This window comes from Anabrus simplex, chromosome 2 (assembly GCF_040414725.1).
Source record: "Anabrus simplex isolate iqAnaSimp1 chromosome 2, ASM4041472v1, whole genome shotgun sequence".
Taxonomy (NCBI): Eukaryota; Metazoa; Arthropoda; class Insecta; order Orthoptera; family Tettigoniidae; genus Anabrus; species Anabrus simplex.
Genome location: NC_090266.1, coordinates 115149996 through 115169739, shown reverse-complemented (window position 1 = coordinate 115169739; position 19744 = coordinate 115149996). Strand labels below are relative to the sequence as shown.

The window sequence follows — 19744 nt, the reverse complement described above, 5'->3', positions numbered from 1 at the left end:
AGCAGCGCGGTGAGGTCGGGCATTATCGTCCATAAAGAGGAAGTCTGGGCCAACAGCACCTCTGAAGAGTCGAACATGTGATATCAGTACCTCATCCCTGTACCTCCGAGCATTAACAGTGTTTCTCGGACCACCCATAAAGATGTGCAGGTCCGTACGGCCATTCAACATGATGCCGCCCCACACCATGACGCGACGCCAACACCATACTGGTCCCGTTCCACGATGTTCGTTTGGTTGTATCGGCTAACCGGTTCTCTCCAGATTAATGTACGACGGAAATCGTTCTGCAAACTGATGCGGGATCCATCTGTGAAGAGCACATGCCTTCATTCATTCATGGTCCAGGTTCGATGTTGACGGCTCCACAGTAACGGGCCCGTCTCTGTGCTGGAGTGAGCGGGACTGGACGTCAGGAAAACCTGAGACGGCTGTAAGCTCCGCCGACAATTGTCTTGCAGGTGCACTCCGATTTCGTCGGACGGTTAAGGCCAGATATATGTCCTGCTGTGGAGTGGTTACCCTTGGTCGACCTGGTACTGGCCTACGACTAACATCTCCTGTGTCTCGAAATCGTCTCCAAAGCCTGGAAGTGACAAGTTGTGGCACATTCAAGGATACGGCGACTTCGGTCTGTGTCTGCCCTGCTTCCAGGCGGCCGAGAATTCTACCCTGCAAAATGGGGTCCAAATGGTGTCGTTGTGTTATGATGTCACGTTCACTGCGAGGCTACACTCCGCACACTGTAACAGGGCAAACACGACTGAGGGAATATGGGACGCAGGCACTGGCTGTGTTTACCTTGCGGTTACGCCGCTAGTCAAAGCAGGGAACACTCCTTTCCTATACAGAGTGAACACGTAAGGTTGGTAGGTCCATATGTCGTGCGATTTGCGGTCTATTTCCTGTTGCCCTGCTTGCTCGTAACTTATGCTCAACTTGGACACTAGTGTAGATAGGTGCAATTACTGCTTTGTCCAATCAGAAGGTATCTTACTAACACTCCATTCTGATTTTATCAATCTCTGAAGCCATTTCATCCCTGCCTTCCCACTATATTTCACGTCAGGTCTAATTTCATCTATTCCTGCTGTTTTACGAAAATTGAGCAAATTTACCATCCTTTACACTTCATTGAGCGAAATTTCACCAACAGCATTGTCCTCGCGGTGAGTTCGGTTGTTCGCGACGTCATCAAGAAAATTTCCTCTTACGGTGACAAGATTTTCAAAATATTCCTTCCACCTGTCCAGTGATTCCCTGGGATCTATTCCGAGCTCACCTGAATTACCCGAAACACTACATTAATTTCCTTTTTCCTTCCCTTCCTAAGATATAAACGAAGCGATCGAAACTTACATCGCAAAAAGAACTAACGTAACCAACCTAAAAGACCATACACATTTAAAAAATTCTCCCTCTTCACGTGACCTTTAATTTTTTAAATCCCACATGCATTGGCCGGGTTTCAAACTATGGCCACCTTGGTGAGAAGCAAAAGACCATGGCCACTCGGCTATCTTATCCCCAATCCACAGCCAGTTTCCAGTCATTAAACCGAGTCAGGAATGGAATGAAGCCCCATCTAGCGGCGAGGATAGGAACTGAGCCGACTGCCGAAGCCTGTCGCACACTTCTGGGACAATGATTAATGACTGATAGATAAAATGAAATGATACTAGAGTGTTGCTGGAATGAAAGATGACAGGGAAAACAGGAGTACCCTGAGAAAATGTTGTCCCGCCTCCGTTTTGTCCAGCACAAATCTCACAGAGTGACCGGGATTTGAACCACGGAACCCAGCGGTGAGAGGCCGACGCGCTGCCGGCTGAACCACGGAAGCTCTGTCTATCTGGTCCCTAACCCAATATATTGCAGAGGACCGTAACTTAATATATATTCACAAAAATCAACAAAGTTCTTGTTCACTACAAACAAGTTTCCAAAATCGTGGATCACATCATTTCAGTGTAAACAGTGAAGATCAATATCGTATATGTCACAAAACTATCAATGTGGACGTTATGATTATGACAAAGTGACTCAGACTTTCGGATGTCAATACGTACCTCCTCCTTACTCCATCGACCTTTGTTGATAGACTTTCTACCAGAAGGGACGGTAGCGGGTGGAGACTCTTCAGTGGCAGATTCTTCAGAAACATCTTCACTGCTGCTGCTGTCATACCCGGATCGAGACCTACGCATACATTATTACTCCGTGAGTACAGAAATGTACATGACAATAACTACATGTACACAAAAAGATGTTCTACAAATAAACATTAACACTGGAAACAATAACAAAATGCACAAACGACAAAACACATTATACACAAAAATGATTCTCTACTCACAATTAGCAAGTAGACTCCTCTATATGTAGATCACTTACATCAGCATTATTAAACCAAAATACAGTCTTATCAACCATAACAGGTTCAATCAGTCTCTTGTACAATAGCAGTCCCAGCTACTTTGTCGATTCATACAGACCTTCATACTGCAGCAATTCCAACATCCACCTTTCATTGCACGTACGCTGTTCTCACTGGTCTTCTTGATTACTTCTAGCAATCACTGTATTTTTTACGTTAAATGTCAGCAAAACTCAAGAGTTTACGAATCAGGATTCTTTTCGGAATTTCATCCCGTAAATCCGAAATAAATTTAGAAGTAGGTATGAGGAAGCAAACTAAGCTACGTAGTTAGTCGTAAAGAGAGAACTGACGATGAACTTAGTTCATTCGGAGATTTTCAAAGCGAACGCAGAAAATTTGTCTAAAATCTTGCAGGCGAAGGGTGGAATTAGAATAAGAACTAGTATGTCTCCGACGTATCACATCTGATCTCGTGCATCAACATCAGAGTTCGGGATCTTCAGTCGTGTAACTAGGATATTGTTTATAAAAATTGGCGTTAAAACACACCCGCTCTTTACAAAAACCCGGATTGGCCCTTTCCAAACAAACCAAATTATTCCAGAATTAGCTTACAAAATGGCTCCTGCACATCCAGCAGCACATTACTGAAATGTAGTTATTGACGACTTACATTCCACTGAGGCTGAAGATCGCTTTTATTCAGCGTCTGAATGTATGTATTGTACCAGTTACGACCTGTACATAAGTATTTTTTGAGCATAAGTTACGTCTATTTACCACGCGTAATGTTCCGAGCGCGCCTGGTTTGTTTACCAGCAGCGAGGACCAGCTAGCGAGTGTACGACGACTGTGAGCTGTGACGTAGCCAGAGGGGCTAGCTAGACCGCCCGCTCGTCTCAACACGTGTTACCAGCCTTGACTGGTATTTTCTGGATTCCACGTCACTTGTTCTAGAGAGTTCGATGGAGAAAATTTTGAAATTTCTATAATAATGATGCTAGCGAATCGAGCGATGTCATCTTGTTTGGGATCACCTAAACGTCCCAATGCTCGAGTTTCAAGCAAATCCATCGAGGAATTCGGGAGATATTCAATCAAACCGTATTATGACGTAGACATCCCGGATTGAATAAAAGGAGGTCCTACTGTAGCCTATTCAGACAGTCTCAGCTGAGTAGTCAGCGGGGACACCTGCTACTATCATCGTGGAACTCGGTCATTATACAAGTGTGGGAAGACGATTCTTCCAAGTACTATAAAGTGGACTCATAAGACTTCGAGTGTTGTAGAAAATTTTCTAAGTCTTCGTAATTGAACTTAGAATATTTACAAGTGTTAATTAAATGGACTTGTATTATTTACGCGTCTTCGAAGCTGGAATTTTTCTAAGTGTTCACTGAATGGACTTGTATTATTTTCATGTGTTCGAGACCAGAACTTTTCTACGTGATCATTGAATGGACTTGTATTATTTACGAGCATTCGAGATTGGAATTTTTCTAAGTGTTCGTGAAATGGACTTGTATTATTTACGTGGAATATTTGCGACTGTTGAGGAACTCATCCTTCTAATAGACGGTGATTGATTAACATTGCTAGTGATGAACTTTAACTTTCCAACGGCTTTAAACGAAGTTAGGATTTCACTTACATTTACTCAAAGACTTGTACATTTGCCAGTGTTGGTTTAAAAGACTTATGAATTTCGTCAGTGAATTTATTTATGTGGAAGGACTTGTGTTTTCGTCAGTGGTCACTCAAAGACTTTATGAATTTCACCAGTGATTAACTTTAAATATATTCAAACTTCCAAGTGAATGGACTTGTGTTTTCATTCGAGTTTAGGCAAAGACTTGCACCTTCGCCAGTAATGAACTTTGAGTTTAACTATAATTTCACAAGAAGGGACTTGTATTTTTCGTTGCCATAATTTAGTGATGAACTCTAAATTATTAATACCACTCATATCGTTTTAGGAGTGTTGGAAGTCTTGATGTACAATTATCAAGAGCTCTGCTTATAAGTTGATCATCCAAGGTTTTCATGGACTCAGTGCTACTAGTGACCTTGGGAACATCAATCCTCTCAGTCTCATTGGGCTGAGGTTGTACATGACTATCTACAACATCGCCTGGATCACCGGGGTTCAACCCGGGCCTCAGAGTTCGAGACATCTCTACTTGCCGTCAATCCAGACAGTCCAGCTGCCTCTGTCTGGAGTATCTGGAGTCCCTGGAATCCCCGGAGTCTTCTGGAACGTGCTTCAACCAGCTTGGCTTGGTGAGCTGGAGAACCCGAGCCATGCTATTGGAATACGAGGAAGACAATCCATTTCTACTTAGAGGTGATGTGCAAATTCATGACTTATTTGAATAAACTCTTGTGCAATCAGAGTCAAAGTTTTTCTGTAGATAGGACCCTACCTCCTGTACCGAGCCCTAACTACAATTAATCCAGTTTTTCGCCCTGAGAACTATAGTCATGCTACTTTGAAATTTAATCTGAGAGTCGGGCTCTTTTACTGGTACAGTATGCATGTCCCTTAATCCACTTTCTTAATACGGGGTTGGGGATGAGGTGAGGTTAAATTATATGGCATGTTTCTTTAGGGCCAGATGCCCTTCCTGATGCTAACCTAAATGATTGTGAATGAAACTGGGTAAGGAGGTCGAAGAAATTGTCTGTGATCAATGAATAGGAACTGTCCCGGCATTTGCTTGAAAGCGGAAACCACAGAAAAATAAAGGTCAAAGCATATACGTACTAAATTAATTAAACTTCAACTTACTTAAAACCGGTATGTATTAGCACTGTACTTGCACTGGAACTAAATCAGATAAGAACATTATTACCTCAAGTCTGAAACTAAAACATTAAAATTAATTTCCAGGTCCAAGGCCTGAAACACTATTAATTAAAACATGTGTTTTAGACACTATCTAAATTTCTGATGAAAAAAAGTTCACGCGCTGTCAGTGATGCCTAATTAGTATGACTTAGGGGAGGGAAAGAAGGTTCCATAAATTTCAGAACGCTACCACAATTTCGTATAGTTATCAAGTTATAAATCCAAAGATTTTCCCTGTTCAAAAAGGAACCACAATCAGTGGCAACAGGTTCAGATATGTTATGAGTCACGGACAAAGTAATTACAAACACTGTACAGAGGGACAGACAAAGACACTTCGATGTATCACAGTAAGATGTTCCCCAGCCGACTATGAAGTACTTCGCACCTTCAAGGACACAAATAGCTTCGCATTATATGATAAGCTAATATACAGCGCATCTCCTGGCGACTGTTTCCATATGACGAATTACATGCGTTATCTTCAAGTTTTAATACAGAATTGTTGACATTTTATTTATACTTTTATAATCATAAACCATAATCTACGAATATGTATTTTAAAATATCACCAGACTTTGTTCCTCATAGTGTATCATTGTGTCAATTTTTAAGATTTATGGCTGAAGATTACTTTCAAGACAAGTCGAAACTAGTACCATGGTGTTTTCAACCTAAAGTTACTAAATATGTATTGAATAGGTGGAACTTTTTTTATCTGAATTGTAATTATCTCCAATACAACCACTATGAACATTCTAACTTAATATGCTTAAAAAAAGAAATAAAATTACTCCATGTGATCCAGTTTCCCCTTATTGTGTTTGTGAAGTTGCCAGTTTTGCTCACAAACATCAATGCAATGGCAGACAAGTGGGAATTACCGTTTTTCCCCCTCTAAATGATATCAGATACATATTGACATTTTGATCTGACCTATCAAACCCCTCCCCATTCCCGAATTGTAATACTGAAAAAAGATGAGACTCCTTCCCCTCTTTCTTTGAAAATCACCCTGCACTTTGTACCGGGGAAACACATGCTTCATTTCATGCAGACACTACAATGTCGTCATTCCATTTTAGCAACAACAATGCTCTTGTCAGCTGTTGTCTTGAAGCCATAAGAGCCTCGGTCCTGTTTATGCAGAGTATATTTTCTTAATAATAATAATAATAATAATAATAATAATAATAATAATAATAATAATAATAATAATGTTACTGGCTTTACGTCCCACTAACTACTTCTACGGTTTTCGAAGACGCCGATGTGCCGGAATTTAGTCCCGTAGGAGTTCTTTTACGTGCTAGTAAATCCACCGACACGAGGCTGACGTATGTGAGCACCTTCAAATACCACCGGACTACGCCAGGATCGAACCTGCCAAGTTCACTCAACCGTCTGAGCCACTCAGACCGGCCATATTTTCTTCTGGCTGGACATTTGGAGATATGGTTCTTTTTGTTGATTGCACCTACCCATATCTTTACCCAAATCTAATAATAATAATGTTATTTGCTTTACGTCCCACTAACTACTTTTTAAGGTCTTCGGAGACGCCGAGGTGCCGGAATTTAGTCCCGCAGGAGTTCTTTTACGTGCCAGTAAATCTAGCGACACGGGGCTGTCGTATTTGAGCACCTTCAAATACCACCGGACTGAGCCAGGATCGAACCTGCCAAGTTGGGGTTAGAAGGCCAGTGCCTTAAACGTATGAGCCACTCAGCCCGGCTTACCCAAATCTAATGCGTTCCCCCGAATTAACTGTTTACAACCATGGCGTCCGAAATATGGGATCATGACTTCGTCTACAACGTGTTTTTCATGATGGGGTACGAACTCTTGAATTACATTTTTTTTTTTTCAACATACTAAAGAGAAGCTCAACTTTTGCAAATTTGTCACCAGTACTCAGTTGTTAATTATCACAGCAATGTAAATTACTTTTTATATAGTCAAATCTGTTTCTTGACATGGAATTTGCAACAAGTGCATTATAAGAATCTTTAGACCCTTCCTAATACATTCGCCTCTTTGGAACAGAATTATAGCCACTGAGAATAATACCAATAAAGGTTCGCATTTCTGCATCTGAAATATCACCCAATTGGTTTTTACGTGCAACGTAATGATTAGTATTCTTGACAAGGATATCAATAACATCCATCATCAAATAGGGCGAAGATATATCTACAGGTGCTTGGTAACTTCGGAAGTATTAGGCCAATCAATAACTTCAGACTCTAAATCTCCGTCGTCCCAAACATACTGCTTTCTAGCGCGGATCGGGCTTCTTTTGTTGGGTATGCCACGATTACAGTCATGGGAAAATGTATACGTACACCTTAAACGTTAAGCAATATTGCCGTTCGTAGTTGTCGCATTGTCTATAGGCCGCTAGAAATGTCATTACTTTTCTATATTTAGGTATTTCACGAAACATGACTATGAATACGTACCGTATATAACAATAGTACTTCGGAAATGTTTGTTAACAAGCGTATCATCCAATACGTTCGAAACACAGATGCATAAAAAGTATTCGTACAGGTGGTTTATCTTCACATAAAAGTCCTTGATGATATCCCTTGCAACGCCGGTAAGCAGTGAAGGTCATGTCCTTTATCAAGTCAGTTGTGCTTCAATCGTTCTAAACAACAAGTGATACATTCAATCAGTAAGATGGGCCGCTTATAATTCCTGTAAATGGCACTCGGGAATGTCGAAACTTGTGAAGAGACCAAGTAATTCAGGGAATTACTGACAGGTATGGTGAGAGAAAACCTTTAAAAAATGCACGTAGATGTGGACGTCCATGCAAACTAAACGATCGAAATAAAAGACTAATCCTCAGGAAAGTTAAGAAAAATCCTAGAATCAGTGCTGCAAAACTGAGGTCTGAACTAGGAAATGATTTAAAACTTAATATCTGTGCTTCCACAATTCAAAAGTGTTTATATACGAATGAGTATCATTGTAGAAATGCCAGGCGAAAACCTTTAATTACCCCCAGCAAATAGGAATAAAAGACTACAATATGCTACAGACTGTAAAGATGCTTCTCTAGAATTATGGCAACGAGTTATATTTACGGATGAAAGAAAAATTCACTATTTTTCAAGAACATGGCAAAAAGGTGCGGAGGGAACAGAACACAGAACTCGAAGAAACAAATCTGCTTCCTTCAGTGAAGCATGGTGGAGGTTCTTTGATGGTTTGATGGTGCATGAGCTCAGCTGGATTAGCTTCCTTAGAATTCATAGATGGAAAGATGGACCGTAAATACTATATTGAAATTTAGAAGAATCATCTAGCATCTAGCGCCGAAAAAATGGGACTTCTGGGTAATTATATATTCATGCAGGATAATGGTCCAAAGCATACGTCCCTTGATACACGATTGTGGATTTTATACAACACACCCAAATGTATGGTAACACATCCTCAATCCCCGAATCTGAATCCAATTGAAGATGGGTGGGCTTAGAGAGAGACTGAGCACAAGAAATATTTCATCAAAGCCAGCTTTGAAAATAGCTCCTTTGGAAGAATTGGGTAAGATTGAGCCAACCTCCAACCCCCCCCCCCCCCCCCCAAGCTAGTTCATTCAATGCCTAGGCGGCTTGAGGCCATTGTAAAATCAAAAGGATTGGCAACAAAATACCACATGTGCACTGAAATCAGTGCGGAATAAAAGTAAAACGTGACTGTACGAATACTTTTTGAGTATGAAATCATGGTATTTTCATTTATTTATGCATGACAGAGACGTCTATCAATTTTATGTTTTATGGTGTATATATATATATATTTACATAGTGTACAGAAAGCTAACCTATTTATGTTCTACAACGTACATGACAATAAGTGTACTAAATAAAGTAGTTTTTGTTTCAGTATTAAGTGTACGAATACTTTTTACTATAACTGTACATGGAAACAGACTTTGTTGATGGCATCATCAGTTTCTTCGACCACTTCATCACCTAGTTCATCTAATGCATCTTCCTGATTGTTGAATATTTCGGCTTCAGTTCGTGACTGTGTACCTTGTAAGTGATTCATATCATAGTAATATCTTCACCAGATTCATTATCGGTCACAGCACCATCTCGTGGAAATGGTGGAAATATCACAACCGATTCTATATCTCCTTCAACTGTGCCATCAGATTCCAAGATAGTTAAAATCATCAAGCGTCAACCTATAAATACAAATAAAGCAGAATTGTCCTCAGTACCCCTTTTGCTCACCGTCCTAGGATACCTGCTATTTCTACGACTACAGCTCACACTGTTACGCATGAATTAAAATTATGTTCCAGAACAGTAGTATTTGAACTTTTAGGAAGATAAGCTCACCGGACAAAATATTAGTCACCCTAGCGCGCACGCACAGATGGATCGTTAAGCCTGTACAGCAGTGGCGTATACTGAGGGCTACCAAGGCTATCAGTGAAGCCCAAACCTCAATTGAGAAAGATGGAAGTCTAAAGCACATTATCATGTAAGCATCTGACACATTGTTCCATTTACAAAACTTGAAAGCAGTGAGAAAAAACGTCGCACGTATTTCTGAGAACAAGGCATCGGAGACTGATATCGCAGCCCAGACTCTCGCCTCTCTCGTCTCTAGTGATGGGACATTCGATTCATTTTACTGAATCGATTCATTTGATTCCGTTCACGTTACTGAATCGATACAGTGATCGGATTCACGGCTCATTGGTCACCGCTCCTACTGCATCTGTGTAGTATGTGCTGGTAAGACAGCAGCAACAGCATTCAGTGCTCGCAGCTGCCATCTGGTCTTCATACTATGAACTCCTTTCTTAGAAAAAATGCTAGTTACTCTAATACATCGAAGGTTTCCGGCGACGCAGGGTGGGAAAGGTTAGGATTAGGAAAGTAGCAGCCATGGCCTGAATTAAGGTACAGTCCCAGCATTTCCTGGTGTGAAAATGGGGAACTACGGAAAACCATCTTTACGGCTGCCGACGGTGGGATTCGAACCCACCATCCCCCGAATGCAAGCGCATAGCCACGCGATATTAACCGCACGACAACTCGCTCAGTCATTTTTGAAAATATGTATTTTTCTATCAGCTGAGGATTTTTTTAAATCGTCATGATTCAACATACTGTTATTGCGTCTGTCCACATAATATGATTGAAGTCTTGTGCAACGATGTGACATATGAACTGAGAAAATACTGAGCCGTTCTTCCCAATATAAAACAGGTACTTTTGAGTGGTCATGAGCATGACTCATAGTCATAGGGCAGGCTAGAGTCGAGTTTAATTGTCAAATGTCAACTAAGTTATAATACTAAGATTCATTAAACTAATAAATAGTATAACCTAATAGCCTACCTACTTACTAGCTACTTCCGAATTATGTTGTGACTACCTTTTTAACACTGCAAATAAATCCATCTATTATTTAAACCTCCCTGTAAGAAGAGGACAGTGAATGAAAATGGGTATTATTTTCAAATGAGCTGAGCTCGAGAGTCCATTATAGCATACGATTCTTTCAGTGTAGCATGGCTCACTGTATGTCTCGCTGCACTGAGCCGATAAGGAGCCGTGCGTATCTTGTGTTTCACTAAGCCGGCTCGTTCACGATTCTTTCCGTGTGCCATGATTCACTGTCTCGCTGCAGCGGAAGCTCGGCTCTCCGCGTGTCCAGTGAGCCGATAAGGAGCCGTGTGTATCATGTGTCTCACTGAGCCGCGCTCGTTCACGCTTCTTTCGATGTGCCATGATTCACTGTCTCGCTGCAGCGGAAGCTCGGCTCCCCGTCAACGTCCAGTGAGTGCGCCACTCAGCACTGTCCGCTGGGAGTAAGCTGAATCGTGTGCCGTGAGCTCGCCGTTCCTGTGAATCGATTCACTCGGACACTTGAATGAATCGATACACTGCTTCGAATCATGCATTCAGTAGCCAACACTACTCGTCTCGACTCGCCCCGCGCGGCTTGCTGCTGTATATCGGCCAGGAGCGGGGACCAGGGCGGATAGGTGTGCTAGGCTTCGGTCCGTCAGATCGCCACTGCTATCAACCATGCGTTACTTATCGTATATACTTCCTCACCTCATACTTCTGACTTAATTATATAGATAACAGAGTGCTGGTATTTCACTTCCGTTTACTTCTACATTCTTGTAGGAAGACACTGCAGGGCTGCTGTTATAGGAGTAATGTAGTTTTCTGTTTATTCGTAGATCTGCTAAAATGAAATGCAATCTTTCAGGTTTAGTGTGTTCTCTTTCGTTGGTTGGAATCGAACCCGTGATCATGGATCGGACACCACCACTAATCTCCCGATGAAGCTAATTAACCGGTGAACGATGGGCACGACCGCTGTAAAATTCAACATTTTCATTTAACAACAACAACAACAATAATAATAATAATAATAATAATAATAATAATAATAATGGTGATGAATGGCATCTGTATAGGCTTGGTGGCGACCTAATGAGGATAAAATGAATGGCGAATACGTCATAAATACCCAGTCCCCAAGCCAGGGGAATTAACATTATGAGGGGTTTGATCCTGAAAATTGAACCGGGGTCATCGGACCAAAGGCAAGCATTCTACTCATTTAGCCACAAAGCCGGACTTGAAATTGCTAAACCTTAGGCTACCATCTCCACTGATCAGGGGTTGAGAGCACTGTCAGTAGCAGAGGCCTGGGCAGTAGCTTGTGAAGCAGACTTGACAACACAGCAGGCAACTTGCGGTGGCTACTGGCTGCAACTCTAAACGCTGAAGACTTGACTTTCACTAAACCAACCATCAAAAAGGGGTAACCTAAGTCTAGTGGTAGCCCACGTCTTGATCCCAGCATACGCCACTGCTGTACAGATAGTGCAGCGAACGAGTCCCGTGCTCAATCGCAGGCGCAATGCCTCTACGTGAGCATAACGACGCAGTAGCGATCAGTGAGGTATTGCATGTTTCAAGCGGCGTCAACATGGGTACATGTAAGGATGAGACAGAGTGGGGGGAAAACGGGCAATCATGTTTGGCCGTGTCCAGAGCCATACAGTGCGAGAAGTTGCTGGATTTTGCTGGTGTCTCGCAACGGACTGTTCAGCGTGTCTACAAGCAGTGGTGTACTACACGTGGCCACAAAACACGACGTCAGAAATGTGGTCGGAAAAAGATACCGACTGAGAGGGACCGGAGACGCGTTTCATGGCTTGTGAATCAAAATTGCTTCCACACCTGAAAGAATTGCTGTAGCCAGCGAATGAAGGTTCATCCCAACCTGTTACTGAGAGAACATTGCGACGGAAACTGCACGCAATGAAAATTAGGGGTCTGTCTCCTCACAAGAGGCCACTGCTCACACAGTTACACAAAGCTGCGCTTCTTCAATGGGCTAGCAATCCTAGAACGTGGACAGCAGCTGACTGACGGAACGTAACGCGGTCTGACGAATCACGTTTTTGCCTGTATTCCAATGACGCAAGTCATCGAATACACCCAAAGCCAAATGAAGCATTTCATCTTTGATATTTGCAAGGTCAGGATCAAGCCGGAGCTGGGTCTCAGATTTTTGGGGGTGTTTTTTGTACCATTTATTGGGCCCGCTCACTGAGGTTACCACTAACATGAACCAACATGTTTATTTAAACATTCTGGATGATTAGGTGTTGTTTTTCAGTCAATATCTTCATGAGTATGCTATTGTTACCCCGATTTTTACTGATGACAACAGCAAAGTTCATCGGGCTAGACGCATATGTGACTGGTTTTATGAACACTCCCCCATCCTATTACATCTCAATTGGCCTGCACAATCACCCGACTTGAACCCTAATAATAATAATAATAATAATAATAATAATAATAATAATAATAATAATACCAGCGGACTGTGACAGGATCGAACCTTCCAAGTAGGGGTCAGAAGGCCAACGCCTCAGCCGTCTGAGCCACTCAGCCCAGCTTGAACCCTAGTGAAAATCGGTTAGACATGTTGGAACAGCGGGTAAAACGCCGACATCAGCACCCCCGAAATTTGGGGGATTTGCACAAACAAATCCTCAGCGAGTGGCTTAACCTGGATGCGACGTACCTGCACTACCGATTCCAGGCGGTTATGTCCAGAGGCAGAATTATACGGTATTATTTCTTTTACTTTTGTTTAATTGGTTTTACGTCACACCGACACAGATAGGTCTTATGGCGACAATGGGATAGGACAGGGAAGGAAGCGGCCGTAGCCTTAACCCTCTAAGCGCCAACATCCTTTTGAAAGCCCCTTTGGTTTTCATCTGAAAAATGCCAACATCCTTTCAAAAGGACGTTCAGTATTTATTTTTTATTATTAAAAGTAAGTCATTTCCTTTCAGAAATTCCCAATATAATTAAAGACTTACTATTTTTTCAACAAATAGACTCGTTTATTTACAAGGCCATTCTTTCAGTATATCAGTGTTGGCTACTGAATGCATGATTCGAAGCAGTGTATCGATTCATTCAAGTGTCCGAGTGAATCGATTCACAGGAGCGGCGAGCTCACGGCACACGATTCAGCTTACTCCCAGCGGACCGTGGTGGCGCACTCACTGGACGTTGACAGGGAGGCGAGCTTCCGCTGCAGCGAGACAGTGAATCATGGCACATGGAAAGAATCGTGAACGAGCGCGGCTCAGTGAGACACAAGACACACACGACTCCTTATCGGCTCACTGGACAGACAGTGGACACTGACGGAGAGCCGGGCTTCCTCTGAAGCAACACATACAGAGTCATGGTACACTGAAAGAATCGTACGCTAAATGGACTCCCGAGCTCAGCTCATTTGAAAATAATACCCACTTGCATTCACTGTCGTCTTCTTACAGGGAGGTTTAAATAATAGATGGATTTATTTTCAGTGTTAAAAAGGTAGTCAAAACATAATTCTAAAGTAGCTAGTAAACAGGTAGGCTGTTAGGTTATACTATTTATTAGTTTAATGAATCTTAGTATTATAACTTAGTTGACATTTGACAATTAATTAAACTCGACTCTAGCCTGCCCTATGACTATGAGTCATGCTCATGACCACTCAAAAGTAGCTGTTTTATATTGGGAAGAACGGCTCAGTATTTTCTCAGTTCGTATGCCACGTCGTTGCAAAAGACTTCAATAATATGTGGACAGTAAGTGTGCCGACTGACGCAGTAACTTAACCAACAGTATGTTGAATCAGAAAACCAGTGGGCGACTGCACATCTCGGGTAACCTATACAAAATATAACGATTTTAAAAAATCCTCTGCTGATAGAAAAATACAGTACATATTTTCAAAAATGACTTAGCGAGTTGGACGTGCGGTTAGTATCGCATAGCTATGCGCTTGCATTAGGGGGATGGTGGGTTCGAATCCCACAGTCGGCAGCCGTTAAGATGGTTTTCCGTAGTTTCCCCAATTTACACCAGGAAATCCTGGGACAGTACCTTAATTAAGGCCATGGCTGCTACCTTCCTAATCCAGGACCTCTCCCATCCTGCGTCGCCGGAAACCTTCGATGTATTAGAGTGATTGGCATTTTCTTTCTAAGAAAGGAGTTCATAGTATGGAGAAGAGATGGCAGCAGCGAACAATGTTGCTGCTGTCTTACCATTACATACTACACAGATGCAGTAGGACCGGTGACTCTAATGTGCCGTGAATCGGATCACTGTATCGATTCAGTAACATGAACGGAATCGAATCGATTCAGTAAAATGAATCGAATATCCCATCACTACAGTATAATAATTTCGTGTGGCTATTTCTAGCCGAGTGCAGCCCTTGTAAGGCAGACCCTCCGATGAGGGTGGGCGGCATCTGCCATTTGTAGGTAACTGCGTGTTACTGTGGTGGAGGATAGTGTTATGTGTGGTGTGTGAGTTGCAGGGATGTTGGGGACAGCACAAACACCCAGCCCCCGAGCCATTGGAATTAACCAATGAAGGTTAAAATCCCCGACTCGGCCGGGAATCGAACCCGGGACCCTCTGAACCGAAGGCCAGTACGCTAACCATTCAGCCAAGGAGTCGGACATCACTACAGTATATTAGTCCAATCAGCAGGCATAGTTATTGGCGCGCTTTACTTAGCGCTCTGTCTAGTTCCTCTCGATCTTTTACTTGTTCATTTTTTTTCTTTGCTATTTTGGTTTATGTCGCACCGACACAGATAGGTCTTATGGCGACGATGGGACGGGAAAGGCCGTGACCTTCCTTAAAGTACAGCCCCAGCATTTGCCCGGTGTGAAAATGGGAAACCACGGAAAACCATCTTCAGGGCTGCCGACAGTGGGATTCGAACCCACTATCTCCCGGATGCGAGCTCACAGCTGCGCGCTCCTAACCGCACGGCTAACTCGCCCGGTCTTGTTCATTTATTGCTGTGAAAATGAAAAATCCGTTGTGCTTGACAAAACACAAGTGTGTTTGAAAGGTCTTGAAAAATATACTTGTACTGAATTTATTATTATTATTATTATTATTATTATTATTATTATTATTATTCGTAGTATGTTATGTAAGTGTTATGTAAAAGACGTGTGTACCGTATTTAGTAAGTACTGATATATAAACGAAACGATTGTAATTAGATTGTATTTTTGGCCCATTTGGATGAATAAATTAATTATTTTTACTACAGATTTACTTTAGGCACAAAATGAATGAAATTTTCAATATAGCTTCATCATAGGTTGTACTATTCAATAAATATGTGCGCGATGTATAACAAAATTTTTGTTCTACCTACATTTTATTGCTAAACTTTTGTTCAGTTTTATTTTTAATTAATATTTTTGGGTTTTGGCTGCCAAATGTTTACTAATGGTCATAAATGAACTGAATAATGCTTTGTTCGTATAGGCAATCATATTAGTAAAAAAATAACGAAAATTTCAGTTTTCTACCTACAATAACAGCTGAACTGTGAGTGATCAAACAAAGCTTGCAAAAAACGGAAAATGACATTTGCCTGGTGCGAAAATGGGAAACCACGGAAAACCATCTTCAGGCCTGCCGACACTGGGGTTCGAACCCATTATCTCCCGAATGTAAGCTCACAGCTGCGGTACCCTAGCCGCACGGCCACTTGCTCGGTGGTATTAAATGATGCTTGTAATGATTCCTCCAGGAGAGACTATTTTCTTGTCGGTGAGCTTATTTAGCTAAGAAGGAAATCAGATCTCAGTGTTATAGTTCGTAATAATTACCTTTCTTTGTAATAAGGCGCGTGTCGTTCCATCCTGCTGAATTAGTGCCAAATAAATGCTTAACGATGGAGTGAATGTTAATTAAATAAACTGAAACAGAGAGATTAGATTGTCTTAAGTTCAAAAATGACGCCAATATTATTATACGACTAATCAAATATCCTTAATATGAATAGTGCCACAATATCTCAGACCGATGGAACCGTCCTTAAAAAAAAGACGCTGGGCATACCTGGGTTTAATCGATTTTCTTTCCCCTAAATTTCAGACCATGTCCTTGAATGCAATCAAGTCTCATTTTTATGCCAGATTCTAGTAGGTATTAGGAATGTAGGACATTTTTGGTTAAGAAAGGGAGAGTAGTAGTAGTAGTAGTAGTAGTAGTAGTAGTAGTAGTAGAAGAGTACTGTAATTGTAATTATTTGGGCCTCCAATAAGAAATATGAAGATAATTAAAATAAATAAGGAACTACACTCGAATGTTTCTGAACGAAAGTCAGCAACGTGAATAATTAAAGTATCTTACCTATGAATGGCGCAGCTTCCCATGTATATCGTGAGCGAGAGCACTTGGCTACGGAGAATATTCTTTGAAACAAGAAAAAAGAAAACAATATGGTCGTTCTATCCTTCCTTGCGAAATACATTTATACTCTACTGCATATCCACAGTGCTAGGTCGTTCAGGTGAACAAATCCTATCATTTCAGGGCGTCCTGTACGGCACACATTATTGTATAAAAATACAAGGTCTTTATTGTTAAGTTGGGCAAGGTAGGCGGGGATGGTAGTCTAATTATTATTGTAACCTCACCACATGTAGCCGTGGTAGCGGTATTATCTGCAGAGTGAAGCAGACAGCTGAGCGGGGTGTTCAAATGTGAGACGGAAAAGTGTAGTCTGTCAAGGAGTGCTGGTTTCAATTAAATCACGAATATACTGACGGCAACAACCTTCACACAAGAGAAGAACTATACGAGAACATTAGGGAAATTATATCGATCACTGCATATGGTGAGATTCCCGAGTGTCTGCAAACCTGCTTAGGAGGTACGAACGTGTTGGACGACTGACAGACGTCAATTTCAGGATATCCTAGGTGAATTTGTGGAGTGTCAGTTTCACCAGAAATAGCTTTCTGTGGATTATTTGATGTTGAGTAGTGCGCAAATGCAGTACGCATTCTACCAGCCAGCGGACGAGTGTCAATGCGGAAACTTGTGGCTGAGAGTCGTGGTGCTGCTGCATAAAATAAACACCTTGTAGATATGAGACAGGAGAATCGTATATCCCCATCCCACTCAACAAACAGAATGTCCATGTGCAACAATAGTCATGCAATAATCAGAAACGGGAACGGAAAAAGAATTAAAATCTTCCCTAGAAATGGCCTGCATAAAAAACTCGCATTCACAAAGAGATGAATACGATGCGAGTTGAATGAGCCATAGGAAAGGAGAAGGCTAGGGAGGATTTCTCACGAAGGGAAGACCGTAGGTTGTTAGCTGCGACACAGAAAGAGGTTGTACCTCGAGCATTGCTGATGGGAACATCCGGAGGAGATATGGAAGACGGAACACGTTAAACGCACTCAACTACCACTCACTGAAAGGCGAAAGGAAGTAGCCACCCTCGACCAAACACCACTCATATTCAAGTTCCCATTTAACAATGGTTCCAAGAAGTAGGCGTTTTAACCTTTCCATGAAATCATTTGAAAAACGAATGAAATGACACAGTACACCCTCAAAACAAGAAACAAAGTACGATGGCAGTGATTTTCTTCTTCACAATACGCATGCATATTGTACACGATATCCACATCCACAAGGAAAGATTAATTCTGCACCGTATATTGTAGTAGCCTACCAACTTTCCTTGAAACTAAAAGGCTAGAATACGAATCGAACCGATGACAGGTCTTACGAAGCAAACCTCTAATAATTCACCGAATTTAGATAATGCGCTATCTCCCGTCTCAGTGCCGAAGTAAGAGATGATTATATATAAAGAGGTTCTGGCTGTCGTAACTGATCGATACCGGCTGGCCTGCAAGCCCTTCAAGAGCATTTTGAAGGTCCTCCTCCCCAGCTACTGACGGGTACATTGTGTTGAACACTGTCGTACTAGATCTTGAAATATGGGAAATTTCATCAAAATTTAACATATTCAAAATGACATTTTAAATGCCTAATTACACATTATTAAATCAATATAAGACTCACCTAATTTGCAGATGAGGTTGGAAATCCGTTTGACGTTTTTCATACTTATCAGACCTTTTACATTAAGTTAATAAAAGTAAGGTAAATATGAATTCGCCCATTATTTTGCGATTTTAACATACCTTCGTTCCACGTATTCTGACTTTCAATGTCCCCGCGTCAGACCACACCGGTAAATACAAACTGTCCTGGTGGATAGAGTGAAGCCATTTGAGTTATCATTCGGAGAAAACGCCAAGTGTATACATGATAAATCCCAGTGGTATAACGCAAACTGTGCGAGCGACTTAGTTTGTATAATCCGGGATACAAAGGGTAAACTCGACCTGTAGCTCCAAAGTAGATTCTGTACAGCATGCGTGGGATAAGATAACTTGAGGTACGAAGGCCCTAATTAAATTCCCAAATTGTTCACAAATCAGCATCTACACTAGAATGCGCTGAAGGATAAAGAACGAAAAAAATCAAAAATAATTTACCTAACATTACTAAGCAGTGATCTTGTTGCACGTACTGTACGTAAAACACAGTTTCATCAATAATTCACTTTTGAAAATAAATAAAACCTACCATACATTTGAGAGAGAAAATGTGTCATAAGAATTCCCTTTTCCTAGCCATCAACCCACACCAAAGTACCACGAATTTTCCAGTGCCCTACTACACACAGTACATACCATCATTATAGGCTGTTATACCTGAAAGCCTCTGCAAATCAACTGCCTCCATAATCCTCTATTTGCACCTAGCACTGCAGCCTCCTTTAGTTCCACGCCTCTTACATTTTAATCATTAAAAACTGAGTCTAACCACTGTAAGCCCTACTAAATTAATAATCATGTTATTTGCTTTGTGTCCCACTAAACACTTTTACGGTTTTCGGAAAGACCGTGGTGCCCGAATTTAGTCCTACGGGAGTTCGTTTACGTGCCAGTAAATCTACCGACACGAGGCTGACGTATTTTAGCACCTTCAAATACCATCGAACGTGCCAAGTTGGAGTCAGAAGGCCTGCGCCTCAACCGTCTGAGCCACTCAGCCCGGCCCTGCTAAATTAGG

At 41.6% G+C, this 19744-nt stretch overlaps 1 protein-coding gene across 3 annotated transcripts in view; it reads right to left on the bottom strand.

The window, feature by feature from the left end:
• LOC136863459 (myb-related protein A) overlaps positions 1 to 19744 on the bottom strand; it is a 289002-nt gene that overhangs the window by 163540 nt on the left and 105718 nt on the right. For all 3 annotated transcript variants that reach the window (XM_068226482.1, XM_068226481.1, XM_068226483.1), the window contains exon 2: positions 2070 to 2199. In XM_068226482.1, coding sequence (XP_068082583.1) covers positions 2070 to 2199 — 130 coding nt within the window. The remainder of the gene's footprint in view (positions 1 to 2069; positions 2200 to 19744) is intronic.